The sequence below is a fragment of the Simochromis diagramma genome, unplaced genomic scaffold (assembly GCF_900408965.1).
Source record: "Simochromis diagramma unplaced genomic scaffold, fSimDia1.1 OVJJ01000602.1, whole genome shotgun sequence".
Classification (NCBI taxonomy): domain Eukaryota; kingdom Metazoa; phylum Chordata; class Actinopteri; order Cichliformes; family Cichlidae; genus Simochromis; species Simochromis diagramma.
In genome coordinates this window covers 11,404,616-11,420,317 of record NW_024387040.1, presented here as the reverse complement: position 1 = coordinate 11,420,317, position 15,702 = coordinate 11,404,616, and the positions used below count along the sequence as shown (strand labels likewise).

Genomic DNA, 15,702 nt, shown 5'->3' with positions numbered 1-15,702 from the left:
AATTGAGCGGATGAGGAAAATATTGTGTCCTTGCTGGCACGAGGATCACCCAAGTAGAACACTGCAGGAGTGCATTTGACGACTAGACAGACACTGCTGCTAAATCTGCTGCACTGGTGGTAGCTTTCTCTCCCGCATCCATCTGTATCCAAGAGCTTTGATGCAGGTTTCACTTCAGTTAGTGAATGAACACTTTAAAGTTGATGAACTATAATAAAGACGTGTCTTTGTGTCCAAATACTTTCCTGGTTTATGTGATGAGATTTAGCAGGTTGAATAGTGATGCTGAACAGCTTTATAGATATATCAGAATATAAGAAACTGAAATCCTATCGGCAGTCAATGAAATTGACTAACATCAGCTTCACATCTGGATGTCTGTCTTTATTTTTACAGGTTCACTCTCGCTCCTGAGCTGCATCCAGACTGGATGCTGCTCCTGTTCTTCACCCACACTCACCTAACTGTCACTGTCACCCTGGGTCTTCTACTCATTCCTAAGGTAACCATTTCAATGTATGCAATACATTCACAAATGTATGGAAAAGATGGGTGTAGTATCTAATTGAATTTAAGTTTATTTATATAACGTCAAATCCCAACAACAGTCGCCTCATGACGCTTTATATTGCAAAGTAAAGACCCTACAATAATAATTGTAGTTTGTGAACCATCACTGTGAGACCTCAGTTTCAGAAGCCCTGAATCACAAGCACCACTCCATGCTCACAGAGTAGCAACTTGTATAGATTTAGTTATGAGGTTGCCCTAAAAAAGTCGCTAGGGTGAAAAAGTATATTCACCAACCAGGTAGTGAGTAGTTACTGGAGGTTATTTTACTTTTTACTTTGTGTTGTAATAAAAAACTGCTTGTGCTTGCTTTGGTCGCTAACAGATTGCCATAGATGAGTCAGTGTCTTGCATGCAAACTGTGGTCAATTTTGGCAAACTGCTAGCGACCAATGAAATCGCAAGGTTTTTGGTGCAGCAACCACTCGGCAACCAGCTGGGGGTATATGCATTTTTCCAAAGGTTGCTATGGAGTCGCTGACTGGTCTTTTGACTTATGTGACTGGGGCCTAAAATAGTGTGTACTCATAGAACAAATCAGCAGTAAGCACTTTGAGTATCTGTTGGGCTTATTTCCAGTTTTAGATGTCATGCTCCCTAGGTCAGTTAGCCTTAAAGTTCTTATTAGTTCAAGTTTAAGCTCCAAAAATTTACAATAGCGTTCCTCTCCAGTTGAAAACTTCTACCTGCCAGTTATGTATAAAAAGATACCTTTTCTCATTGACTTTTTCAATATTGGATCATTTTCCAACTGCACCTTTTTTGAAGACTATTTGCCCTTATTTTGTTTTCTATACTACGTATAATTTCTTTTTCTAAATTGTTTTTAAGTAGCTTCTAGCTTTCTTTTACTTAGACTTTTAATTGTTTTCTTATTTTATAATTGCTTGCTGTTCAGCACTTTGACAGTATGCAAGAGAGGTGAAGAAGAGAGTGCAGGCAGGGTGGGGTGGTTGGAGATGAGTGTTGGGGGTGATTTATGTCTGAGGGATAGCAGCAAGAGTGACAGGGAAGGTTTACAAAACGGTAGTGAGAATGCTATGATGTATGTTTCATGGCATTGACATTGGCACTGACAAAAACAGGAGGCAGAGCTGGAGATGTTAAGACTTTCATTGGGACATAATTAGAAATGACTACAGCAGACAGACAGCTCACGTTGAGCAGTTTGGAGACAAAGTTAGAGGGTAAGACTGGTTTGTGCAGAGGAGAAATAGTGGATTATTGGATGGTGAACATGGATCTGGCAGGCAGGAAATGCAGAGGGGTGATGTGATAGAGGAGGACACTAGAAATAGGGTCCACAATTCCCTGTGGACACCCCTAAGGGAAGGAAAGAAGAAGAAGGAGAAGAATCTGTGCAGCACTTAAGTTTCATTTAAATGTTCTACTGTATATGAGTAAATTGCCTTAACTTGGCCATTCAACTTGCCCCCACTGGCCCAGATTTAAAGCAGTTCTCCATTGGCTTCACCTTTCATATGTAGCCTGTGCTTACATGCTGCTTTACTTGTAATTTAGCTCCTTTGGTATTCGATGCTGTCCAGGATTTAGGCATTTCCAATTTAAGATATTGTTATTATTGTTGTTTTTATTCTTACTTTTTATTTTATTAATTATCTTTCATGGTGGTCTTTATTTTCATCAGTAAAATATAATGTTTTATATTTGCTATATAGACACGTAAATACATAGTAATGCACTAAAGAACTGTTTCCATCTTCTTAAATAATGTTAGGTTAAGTAAGTAAGCTATATATGTATATTGTGATTTCTGCATTGTTTGCTTTTCCTTGCTTAAGAAATGTAATGGAAACAATCAGTGTTGACCAATTTTACCGCCCTCCATCAGTTCCTGTTTGCTGGCACCCACATGAGAGACGATATCGCGTCTGAGGCCTATGAGGACGAGTTGGACATGGGTCGCTCTGGATCGTACCTCAACAGCAGCATAACGTCAGCATGGAGTGAGCACAGCCTGGACCCTGAGGACATCAGGGTGAGGGGTGTTTCCACCAACTTTTACATTTCCATTGTGCACCTTTTGAATCCTCCAAAAATACTGAGCCATGGCAGTTTTTTATTGCAGACACCAGACGAAATGGGCCATCTCAATTCTATTAATGGCTGTGGCATAAGGTCTTGCGACAGCCTTTGGGAAAAACGTGCCAACGTGAGCAGAGATATCTGTTTGTCTGTTAGAGCTGAAGAAGTCTCTCTACCAAAATATTTGGGTACCTTAAGCCTATAATGTAGAAGAGGGGGTTTTATGGTGACATCCAGGTGTTTGAGAGCATTCACTGTCACGGAGGGAAATGCAGATTGAAATCCAACTGATTCAGGATCTGAGCTTAGAGGCTGTTTCAGACCTAACACTAAAAGACACTCCGTTTTCTTATTTGATGCTGTCCTAAACTGTCCCGTCTTTGCTTTTTTTCAGCATGTGATACTCTGTAATGCATTATTTAAAAACTGTTTGTAGTCACGTGTCATTAGGTAGTACTGCATGCTTTCTGTGCAGCAGATTGTGTGCTTTTCTGTAGCAGTGTTTGAGCGCGACCTTTGTTTGTTTGTTTTTTTTTATTTAGCCAGGTTATTGTCTTTAAAAAAAGACTTACAACTTTGTATCTGTCTTATCATTGATGTGTAGGAAGAGCTGAAGAAACTGTACTCCCAGTTGGAGATTTACAAAAGGAAGAAGATGCTAGCAAACAACCCTCATCTCCAGAAAAAGCGAAGCTCTAAGAAAGGGCTAGGTCGCTCGCTGATGAGGCGCATCACAGAGATTCCCGAGTCCGTGCATCGCCAGTGCAGCCGTGAAGAGAAGGAGGCGGGAGAGCATGGCAGCAATCGTAACAGCATCTCCATGCTGAAGAAAACCCCCTTGGATACGACTCACCCAGCAAAACCAGCGAAGGAAGAGACACTGAAGAACAAGGTGTTCTCCCTGAAGAAGTCACACAGTAGCTATGATCACGTCCGGGACCAGAATGAGGACTCCAGCAGCACTGTAAATGATAAGATTGATGAGAACACAGCTGAAGGGTCCCTCCTGGATACACTTATGGGCAAGAAGCTGGTCAAGAAGACATCCAGTGAGAACATAAACGCCCCCAGTGAATCTACAGAATCAGTTCCCTTGGTATGCAAGTCAGCAAGCGCCCATAATCTCTCTGCAGACAAGAAACCAATTCATCCTAGAGCCTCCATGCTGCAGAAGTCCCTCAGTGTCATTGCTAGTGCCAAAGAGAAGACTTTGGGCTTGACTGGAAAGACCCAGGGTACAGAGGAAAGCAATAAGAAGAGTCAGCCAAAGAGCAAAGACACAAAGGCAAATGTAGAGCCAGAAAATGAATGCCAACCCAAGATGATTATCAGCCAGTCAGTCGAGTACAAACAAAGCACCACAAAAGGCATAATCATGAAACAGCCAGTTAGTGGCAGCCAACCGACAATCTGCTCCGACCCCATTAAGGGAAAAGACCTCTATGATCTCTCAGAAGTATGCCCCTGGGAGGTGGAAGATCTCCCAACTCCATCTGAAAATAAGGTTCAAAAGCATGTATCTATTGCACCAAAGGAAACCACAACTGTTCATGGAGGTAGCACGAAAGGAGCCAAGTCTCAGAAGCAGAAAGGTTCTGATCATTCTCCATCCAGCGGCAGGCACCCAAAGGAGATTCAGAGGTCATCGGCTATTCGAGCAGAGGTGTGCCCATGGGAAGACAGAGGTGAGAGTCAAGCCAGTCAAGCGGAACCATCGAAGCAATCGATGTCTCAGTCTAAAGCCCAGCAGCCTCCCTCTTCAGTTGAAAGCTCCAGAACACATCGGGCAGATGTTTGTCCCTGGGACTTCGAAGAGCTGAAAAAACCAACAGAGTCAGCTCACTCACCAGACGTGACAAAGCAGAAAAAGGGAACCTCTCCAATGGATGTGAGAGATCCACCTAAAGGATCACTCCAGCCACTAATATCAAAAGTCGACGTCTGTCCATGGGAATTCGACAGCAGTGCAGCTGCTCCAAATTCAGAGAGGATACCCAGCCCCTCACAAGCACCCAAAACCAAGGAGTCCCCTTCTAAAAAGAAAGGGCCCCCTTTCACAAGAACAGTTGACCAAGAAAAATCAAAAGACACTGATGATGAGAAAAGCAGAACAAAGGTGAAGGACAAGAGTAAATCTTCAGAGAAACATGTCGGCCAGCAAAAAATGGCCGAGGTCTGCCCGTGGGATGTAGAGAGTCACCAGGAAATGCTGCTGGTAGAAAAAAGGAAAAGCGCTAATGTTGGAGCAGCCAAAGAAAAGCAGGCGGAAGTCTGTCCGTGGGATTTTGAGGAAAAAACGGGTACAGACAAAAGTGCTTCTGCAGTGAAACAGAGCAAACCAACTCCTAAAGGGGGGCCTGTAGGTGCTGCTAAAAAGGCAGATGTTTGTCCCTGGGACTTTGAGGATAGTACGTCGAGCAAGAAAGCATGACACTCAACCTTAATGGACCACTGATATATTATAATTATTGATGTATACTTTTTTTCCACTTTGAAATCGTTAAATATCACCTTTTACTATTAGTACGGTGACTTGGAAGCAAAGTTGATCCACAAGTTGCCTTCCTTTCCAAGGTTTTGTTCCTGTTTTATCTATTTTGGAAAAAAGTGAAATCTACAAAAAAAAAAAAAGTCATGATGAGCATTCCAGATTATTACAGGAAACTCCTGAAGAGAAATTGTAGACTAATTATGCAACTTTTAATTCAGTCTTTTCACTTCATAAGCAATGTTAAACATCCATGTTCACCATGTCAGCTGTTCTTACATTTCTTTTGCTATGATTAGTTCTTGGACGAGACTGTAGAGACAAATATTGATGTGTATAAACAAGAAAGTATAAAATTAAGGTTGAATTGCATAACAGGGAAAGTGAAAGCCAAAGAACAAGTGAACAGTTGCAAAGAGGGATGCAGGTCTCGAAGCTCTAAAGTTAATTTATTAGTTTTTGTCCTTGGCGTAGGAAAGAAATCAGTCTATAGCACTTTAGCCAATTTCACAAATTAAGAACTGAGGACAGGTTATGTCCGACTTGTACATTTTGTCTTCTTATTTTTAACCACATGGCATGATATCACACACGATATAACACACTGACCAAACTCAGACATGTTTTGTTTGTTTGTTTGTTTTTTTGTTTAGATCTATTTAATTGTAGTTCTCGGCAGATTAAAATGCTTCCAAGTCTGCGGAGATGTACTGTATGTGCCTATCTAACTAGCATTGTCTTGTATCAGTCTGAAGAGAAGCGAGTGTCTTCTTCTTCAGCATTTTGTGATGGTGAATTATATAAACAGCATGCACAGCCAGGTATCGAGAGTAGATGAAGCCTACCGGTTTGTCTACTAAAACAGTTAATGTGTTGGCAAATCTATAATGTTGTTTTCAGTTCACTTTTTTGAGACCCTGTTTTATAGTTTCAAAAGCTAAAGGGTGATATTTGAGAGCAGCGTTAACATGAATGTGTCAGATATGTTCACATATGTCAAAAGTAGTGAAGGAAAAGTTATTTGCACCAGCTTTGTGTATGAATCCAGCTTGGATCTTCGTCTTGCACCAAATGTGAGTAAGTGTGTGCCTGAGGATGCAATATTTAAAGGACAAATGAGATGCAGAAAAATTTGCAGAAGATCTGTTCTTGCCTTTGTGTTTACCGTCCTACTGCCTCAACGTAAAAAAAAAGGAAAGCAACTTCTCTTACACAATAACAGAAGCATTCTGGGTAATTAAAACTTGGGTTCTGTCTAATAGTTGTGGCCACTAAAATTTGCCAGATAGTCCCACAGGTTTTTAAGGAGACTTCTGGCTTAGCTAAAACTGTCTGGAAGTTAATACTTAGTCTGGATAATCATCCATCAAAATTAAACAAATTAACATGCTATGCATCTGTAGATTATAGTCTAATGTAATGGCCTAAAAGCAAAAGATACCCTGTTTGAAAATGAAGGAGACACTAATCGCTTTTGGGTCATGTCAGGAAGGGCAGTTAGCATAAATATCAAAAATGTGGAGATCCATGCTGTAGCAACAGAAAGTAACCTTTAGTCAAAGAAATGAGCTGCCTGAAATGCTGCTGTGCCTCTGGGACCTCGTTTTTCATGGACATAGCTACTTTTTCTGGATCTTGCAGCGATAGATGACTTTGTTAGCTACACTTGTGTGCTACACTGCACTTGAGCCCACTATGTTTAAGTCAGTCAATCCCTTGAGAATATTGAAAATGCCCAACTTTACAGTGTGCGAGTGATCTGACAAATATTATAGATTATGATGCATTTCAATGTACTAAGAGTCTATGCAAGAGGTCTGTACAACAGTTGTAATGAGTGTGAGTGCTGGTATGTTTTTGTTTACACTCAACTGTTCACTGTTCATTAGCGCAAATCTTGACTCAGTCAGTCACATGGTAACTCAGTCCATTTAGGTATGTAGACATGGTCAAAAAGACCTGCTAATAGGGAAGTTTAGAATGGGAAAAATCTGTGATTTAAGTGACTGAACGTAGTATGATTGTGGTTGTCAGATGAGCTGGGATGAATATTTCAGAAACTGCTGATTTGTTAATATTTTCTCACATTCCCGCTCTAGAGTTTACAGAGAATGGTCCAAAAACAGAGAAAAATATCCGGTGAATGGCAGTTCTCTGGGCAAAAATGACATTTTTGATGTGAGAAGTCGGAGGAGAATGGCCAAACTACTTGGAACTGATAGGAAAGAAAGAAAAATACTTATAACCACTTGTTACAAGCAACCTATGCAGAAGAGCATCTCTTAACCTTGAAGCCGATGTACTATAGCAGGAGAAGCCTGTCCTAGATGCTATTTCTGTCAGCTAAGAACAAGAAACTGAGCCTATTTCACATTGACTCACCAGAACTGGACAATAGAAGACTGGAAAAATATTCCCTCTGGTCTAATAAGCCTCAATTTCTGCTCCAACATTTGCATGGTAGAGTTAGAAGCTGGAGTTAACAACACAAAAGCATGGTTCAATTCTGTATCAGTGGTTCAGGGTGATGCTGGTGGTGTTGTAATAGCTTGGGGGATGTAGGCCTCTAATACAAATTCATCACCGTTTAAATGCCACAGCCTACCCCAGTATTGTTGCTGATCCTTTTGTGATCACAGCGTACCTATTGTCCGATAGCTGCTCCCCGTAGGCTAACGCAAACCTCAAATCATCTCAAATGGTTTCTTGAACATTACGTTAAGTTCACTGTACTCAAATGGCCTCCACCAAACCTTAATCCAATAGCGCACCTTCCAGTGGTGAGATTCACATTATGGATGCGCAGCTGACAAATCTACAACAACTGTGTGATCATGCCACTATGAACCAAAGTCTCTGAAGAATATTTCCAGGACTTTGCTCGCTAGTACCAGGTTGGGTTAGTTAAGGTAAGTTGATGACTTATACCTTCATCCTCACTTCCACATGTGGTTCTTTCTGGCTCCAAAAAATAGAAGAAATCCCAACAGCAGCCGAAATGCCAAACTCAACTCTTCATCAGTGATGTCATGTTGTTCACATCCATCTTTTATTTACTTATATAGTGTTTCAAAGTTTATGGTCTAGTGCAGATTAAGCATCAAGTCTGAAATCTGCAATGTAGGAAACTCTGGACACAGACAGAGATGAATGAAGGTTCATCAAGTATGATCCTATCTAAATGATAGAAACAGTGGCCATAACTTCCAAAATAAAATCCAAGTTTTTATTAACTAGATAAAGGAACTGTCATTGAATGATGTGAAATACTGACAATAGTGTGACCTTTTATATTTAACGGTTAAGCACTGCTGCAGTTTTTCTTTGCATCTCCATATTAGGCGTCATTTCAACTTAAATACAAATCAGACTGAACCCCCATTTGTTTATCAACCTAATAAGTTCATAATTAAACTTAGCATGGTAGTTATCAAATAATAATCTGACTAAATCTTTTAAAGGTTTTGAGATGTGCCGTGTTTTGTATCAAAATGTCTAAATAGTCACCATAAACTATCAAAGTGAAAAAAATACCCCCATTTATATTTGCAGTTGTGTATCAGTAAAGCATCCACAGTGCATTGTGGTATCTTGTGAGAATTACTGATTGTAATTGTCTGTGTTCATGTCAATTTCCTCAGAACCCATTAGGGGTTGGTAATGACTATGATTCAGGCCAGTACCCATCGGTGAGTTTTCTTGAATTACTAAATTTCTTTGGCACAACTCAAATGAAAACAATCCAGCAACTGATATCATTTTCTGAGAATTACCTCCACCTCCAGCCTGTGGGAGGTGTCAGAGAGCACTGATTGATTGCAATCCTTTGATGGATCCTTGTGATCTTTATGAACCAGATGTTAAGCGTCATCTATCATCTGAGTCAGGATTTTATTGCATGAGTACAGCGACATTTGAAAAGGCCCTTCTTTATTTAAACCTAACTTTGGAGTCACTGCCATTTTCACTGAACTCGGGAGAAGAATAACCTGCTGCCTCTTTTACTGTCACTGTAGGAAAGTTATTTCAAAATGGAAAGATGTGTTTGTTTCATATTTCAAAGTGAAATGGAGCGAATAGAGGCTCCATGATTTTGGTTGAATTTAATCCCAAAAAGAAAAAGAACCAAAAACAAGCAATATGTTAGCATTTTTAACAACAGAAAGAATTTTTATGGTGTCATTTATGTTGATTTTAAAACTAAACCCCAAAAAATGACAGTGCAACATCCCAGCACTAAATGAAGTCACTGTTTTATGTAACTTTGAGTCTACTTTTTTAATTTACAATAGCGTGCTTGCTGCAGGAATTCTCAGTTCTGCCAGTCCATAGCTGTATGTGTATTAAACAGTGTGATACATAACCAAGTGTTTGTTACTGTCCGTCTCTCTGGAATTCATCAATGAGTCTGTGAGTATTTGAACCTCAGCCATTTACTCGGGTGTGAAAATCCAAGACCATTGTTCTTGTACCACGCCGTGTCCCGTAGCTTCTTTGTCCTCCAATTGGGTCGTCTCTACCATGGTGCATTTTTGTTGGTTAGCTGCTTTCATTTAAACCTGACTTCTATTTCTTGTGACCAAACAAAGTCACACAAAGGCAAATACAACTACTACTATCGCTACTACTACTACTACTCAATGCTGTAACGTCGTAAATCTTGCTCTTGTGGCTTCTGCATGAATTCAAGAAATTAGTAGGACCGATGTTTCACTGCCCTTGATAGAACAAAAAAAAAATAAAGAAAAGAAAAAATTGATCTTTTATGGACTGTTACAAGTTGTATAGTGAGTGATACTGTCTCTAACCCACTGTATTGTGCTTGTTATAACTATTGCTCTATGACAAGCTTATAGCATCAATATATGGGAATATTTGGTAGATTTATATTGTGTTATATTGTGATAGCATGTACATAAAAGATACCTCCTCTGCAATAAATATTTATATGAAAATTAACTGTGCGTTCTCCTCTGTTTCCACTACAACGCTTCAGATCCTACAGGAAGACAGTCACGTGATGCATTTCTGCTTATAATCATGCCTGTCTCGGATTGATCTGCTTATTCTTTGTGCAGACATACAGTTGGAGAAAGTCCAGCCTTTAATGACCTTGTGCATCATAACCACTTTAGAGTATGTGCTTCTTGGCGACTGCCCTGAAATGCTTTTATGGCTCATTGTGGTCTTTTTGGATGAAGATCAATGGACATTCTCTACACGAAGCAGGACACAGAAGATTATATCAAATGCTGACTCCAGACCCCTGAAGAAAAACTGAGTGCTGTTATTTTACTATTCTGAGATAATTATCCGCCAAGGTGAAATTATTTCATACCCAAGCCAAAGGGAAAACCTGCTCTGTTAATACTGTTTAAAGCAACATAAAATCATAGCATTCAATGAAATATCAAGTGTGTATATGCACATGCACATGCAAATACAGTATATAAGGCTAAACAGATTATCTACAATTGTAATGAGTCTTCAGGAATGGTTCTTGGATGTCCTCTGCCTTCTGTTCTGTTCTCTGTCAAGATGATCCTATACTGCTTTAATTTTGAGGTCTGGCCTCTGGGGAGGTCAGTCAATGACTAATAGTGTTCTATTGTCTGTTTTTTCCACCAAGGTCTGCTTTTACTGCAATGGCAGTGTGTTTGGGATCATTGTCTTGCAGGAAAATGAAGCCATTGCAGTTAAATGCTTTCCAGATGATATTACATGGGGAATCAAAATTTGGCAGTGCTTTGGTGTGTTTAAAATTCAGTTTTGACAAAATCCCCCAACACCTCTTATTAAAATACAGCCCCAAACCAGGACAGAGTCTCCACCATGTTTTATAGGATGCACACACTCATGGTTACCGATGGTACGTCTCTCCTGACTCCCTTTGTGCACACTGACAATGATCTGAACCAAAAATCTTACAATAAGGTCCATAACAACATAATATTTTCAATCCAGTTCTTTTGTAATTTTATATATCTCGAGCTTTTCTTCCTTAAGAATGGCTTCTTAACTCTTGGGCCAACCTACTACTGAGACTATTTCTGATGAGTCTTCAGTAAACAGCAGATGGATCAGCTGAAAGGCCAGATGCAACAATCAGGCTCTTTGAGGTCTTTAGTGGATTTCTTAAGGACATGACTTTCTGATACTTTCAGATCTGCTGTAGATATTTTTTTAGGCCTGCCACTTCTTCTTTTGTCCTAAACTAAACTAAACTGTCCAATTTACTTATTTATTTATTTATTTTACAGTTTTTAGGGATATGCTGTGCACCATGCAAAAATGCACAAGGTTTTCAGCTAGTAACTCTTTATCACCTCGTGCAAAAATACTGCCTTTCCAGTTGTGTTATCTTAGGCATTTTTCATAGATTCGACTGAAGAAATGGGACTAAATCATGTGTCTTTGTGACAGGCTGCTGGTAACAAAGTGCCTTAAGATACCATTAAAAGTTCTTTGCTAAGTTGACTGTTATGTGTAGACACGACACAGGTTCATCTCTTTAGTTCGGTGCATTTATTATGCTTGAATGATTCATAGGTCAAGGTTAAGTGGCTTAGTAAACAAAACAAAAATCCTCTGAAATGGTCCGTTGCAAGCACTGGACTAAAAGTGAGAGAAAGCCAATGTGCATAGAAACTTTTATGTTCACAAAGGATGGAGAACTCTGGCTGTATGGAAGCAAAATATGAAGAAATGAGGGCTGACTCTAGACTACAACAGTTTTGAACATCCCATAAGACGAGATGCAGTCAGATATCAGTGCAAAAGGCTAAGCATTGACTGCTCTTTAAAGAGCATTTGCAGAGCCTTTCTAATAAATACAAGATCAATACAGGCTGCTACAGGGAACTAAAATTGAGAAACATTAGAGCAGAAAAGAACTAATTATGATAAATAACCTGTGATGTGCTGATACTGGATAAATGGAACTTGATGCTCCATTTAATATTAATTATGGTTAGAAAGCAGTTTGAGTCATCCGAGGATAACATAAAAAATATTGAATGCACATGTTGAGATAATGAGCTTTTCTGTACCTAGATTCTTTTTTTAACACTTTTACCTACAGTGTTATTATATTTTTTTCATCGTGGTTTCAGGTACTCATGTTTTCTTTCTTTCCTGTTTGTTTATTCTTATTGTTAGCAACAGTAGAAAGCTATTGTCAGGGGCTGAGTGTGTGACCCAGCATTTTGAGTTTATTTTGTATTTTTGATTCCTCGTGTTTCATTGGAATTATGTTAAGTTGTGATAACAGGTTCTTGTGTTATTATTAGTTAGAGTTTAGTTGAGTTTTAGTCTAGGTTATGTTGCACCTATGTCTCCGTGTTTGTGAGTCTTTTCCTGTTGCCTGTGTTAGTCTGTCATGTATTTCTTGTCTTTGTGTTTCATGTTGTCAAGCTTGTGTTATCATGTCTACGTCTCTCCATGTTTCCTGTTTTATTTTGAAACTCTTGCATTCAAAGTATTTTGTTTTACTTCCCGGGTGGCGTCGTGTTCATTTGTGTCAGCTATGTCTCCCTAGGTGTTTCCATTTCCCTCATTACCCTCTCTCCTGACTTCTTCCTGAATCAGAATCAGAAATACTTTATTTATCCCCAAGGGGCAATTAACATATAACAGTGACTAAAAGTGAATAAAGTGTCGGTAGTATAAAAAGAGTGTAGAGTAGTTTATGTTTCTGGTGTGGGAGATGGTCTTATCGGCTGGAGTTAAAAAGCAGAGTGGCTTTGGGGACAAAGGTGGCTCTCCTCCTCTCAGTCCTGCAGGAAATGCAGCGGAGGAGTCGCCCAGAGGGGAGCCATTGAAATGGTCATTGATGATTTTGGCTACCTGTCTTTGGGCTCTGACAGGCAGGCCAATGATTTTAGAGCACACTGATGCAGTGTGCTGCAGTCTGTTCCTGTTCTGAACGCTGAGGGAGTGGAGCCAGCAGGTGATGGAGAAGGTCATGATGCTTTCCAGGAAGGCATAGTAAAAAGTCGTCTTGATGTGTGTGCTGACTCCAAAGGAGTTGAGTTTCCTAAGGAGGTATAGCCGTTGGTGGCACCTCCTGAGAATCTCCTCTGTGTTGGCAGAGAATTTCAGGAGGTTGTCAAAGATGGTTCCCAGGTACAGTGGGGCAAAAAAGTATTTAGTCAGCCACCGATTGTGCAAGTTCCCCCACCTAAAATGATGACAGAGGTCAGTAATTTGCACCAGAGGTACACTTCAACTGTGAGAGACAGAATGTGAAAAAAAAATCCATGAATTCACATGGTAGGATTTGTAAAGAATTTATTCGTAAATTAGGGTGGAAAATAAGTATTTGGTCACCTCAAACAAGGAAAATCTCTGGCTCTCACAGACCTGTAACGTCTTCTGTAAGAAGCTTTTCTGTCCCCCACTCGTTACCTGTATGAATGGCACCTGTTTGAACTCATCATCTGTATAAAAGACACCTGTCCACAGCCTCAAACAGTCAGACTCCAAACTCCGCCATGGCCAAGACCAAAGAGCTTTCGAAGGACACCAGGAAAAGTATTGTAGACCTGCACCAGACTGGGAAGAGTGAATCTACAATAGGCAAGCAGCTTGGTGTGAAAAAATCAACTGTGGGAGCAATCATCAGAAAATGGAAGACATACAAGACCACTGATAATCTCCCTCGATCTGGGGCTCCACGCAAGATCTCATCCCGTGGGGTCAAAATGATCATGAGAACGGTGAGCAAAGATCCCAGAACCACACGGGGGGACCTGGTGAATGACCTGCAGAGAGCTGGGACCAAAGTAACAAAGGTCACCATCAGTAACACTACAACGGCAGGGAATCAAATGCCGCAGTGCCAGACGTGTTCCGCTGCTGAAGCCAGTGCATGTCCAGGCCCGTCTGAAGTTTGCCAGAGAGCACATGGATGATACAGCAGAGGATTGGGAGAATGTCATGTGGTCAGATGAAACCAAAGTAGAACTTTTTGGTATAAACTCAACTCGTCGTGTTTGGAGGAAGAAGAATACTGAGTTGCATCCCAAGAACACCGTACCTACTGTGAAGCATGGGGGTGGAAACATCATGCTATGGGGCTGTTTTTCTGCCAAGGGGACAGGACGACTGATCCGTGTTAAGGACAGAATGAATGGGGCCATGTATCGTGAGATTTTGAGCCAAAACCTCCTTCCATCAGTGAGAACTTTGAAGATGAAACGAGGCTGGGTCTTCCAACATGACAATGATCCAAAACACACCGCCCGGGCAACAAAGGAGTGGCTCCGTAAGAAGCATTTGAAAGTCCTGGAGTGGCCTAGCCAGTCTCCAGACCTCAACCCCATAGAAAATCTGTGGCGGGAGTTGAAAGTCCGTGTTGCTCGGCGACAGCCCCAAAACATCACTGCTCTCGAGAAGATCTGCATGGAGGAATGGGCCAAAATACCAGCTACTGTGTGTGCAAACCTGGTAAAGACCTATAGTAAACGTTTGACCTCTGTTATTGCCAACAAAGGTTATATTACAAAGTATTGAGTTGTATTTTTGTTATTGACCAAATACTTATTTTCCACCCTGATTTACGAATAAATTCTTTACAAATCCTACCATGTGGATTCATGGATTTCTTTTTCACATTCTGTCTCTCACAGTTGAAGTGTACCTCTGGTGCAAATTACTGACCTCTGTCATCATTTTAGGTGGGGGAACTTGCACAATCGGTGGCTGACTAAATACTTTTTTGCCCCACTGTATTTGTACTCCTCAACTACCTCCACTGGCTTCCCGTGGATGGTGGTGGTGACTGAAGCAGCCAGATCCCTCTACCTACTGGAGGAGGTCACCACCATCTCTTTGGTTTTGCTCACGTTCAGTTCAAGTTTGGAGCTGTCACACCACTCTACAAACTCCTGAAGAGCGGGCCCGTGGTGTTGTGAGGGGCCTGACAGCAGTGACAGGAGAACTGTGTTGTCAGCATATTGAACCAGCTGACAGTTGCGCTGTGTGGATCTGCAGTCATCAGTGGAGAGGATGAAGAGCAGGGGGGAGAGCCCACAGCCCTGGGGGGAGCCAGTGGAGGTGGAACGGAGACCGGAAAGAGAGTTGTTCACCCAAACTTTCTGAGTCCTGTTGGTCAAAAAGTCCAATATCCACAGTATTAGCTGATCATTCCGGTGAAATTGGGTGGAAAGCTTAGTGGCCAGGATATGAGGCTGCAGAGTGTTGAACGCTGATGAGAAATCAGCAAACAGAAGTCTGTCGGAGGAGTCAGGGAGCTCCAGATGTTTGTGGATGGAGTCCAAGATGAAGATTTTTGAATCATCGACACCTCTGCGTGCACGGTAAGCAAACTGGAATGGGTCCATCAGGGGGTCAGTTGTTCTTACAATGTGCTGTTTTATGATCTTCTCCATGGCCTTCATCACCAGGGAGGTGAGGGCCACAGGACGAAGATCATTCAGAGACTTTGGGTTGTTTCTTTTGGAGATGGGGATGACTGTCGAGTGTTTCCACAGCTGGGGGACGGTGTGACTGTCAATTGAGTGTTGAAATAGAGTCCGGAACACACTTCCTAGTTGCCCTGCACAGTGCCTCAGAACAGCATGAACCAATTCAATTCT

The 15,702-nt window shown here is 41.0% G+C and overlaps 1 protein-coding gene across 3 annotated transcripts in view; it reads left to right on the top strand.

Annotated features, from left to right (window-relative positions):
- Positions 1-10,063, top strand: part of gpr158a (G protein-coupled receptor 158a) — a 46,709-nt gene extending 36,646 nt beyond the window's left edge. Inside the window, exons 7-10 of one of the 3 annotated variants that reach the window (XM_040044006.1) lie at positions 397-502; positions 2,423-2,569; positions 2,660-2,743; positions 3,221-10,063. In XM_040044006.1, coding sequence (XP_039899940.1) covers positions 397-502; positions 2,423-2,569; positions 2,660-2,743; positions 3,221-5,047 — 2,164 coding nt within the window. In that variant the 3' untranslated portion in view covers positions 5,048-10,063. Of the gene's footprint in view, positions 1-396; positions 503-2,422; positions 2,744-3,220 lie in introns of all 3 variants that reach the window. The other 2 variants (XM_040044005.1, XM_040044007.1) reach the window with 2 other exon arrangements.
- Positions 10,064-15,702: the final 5,639 nt, after the last annotated feature.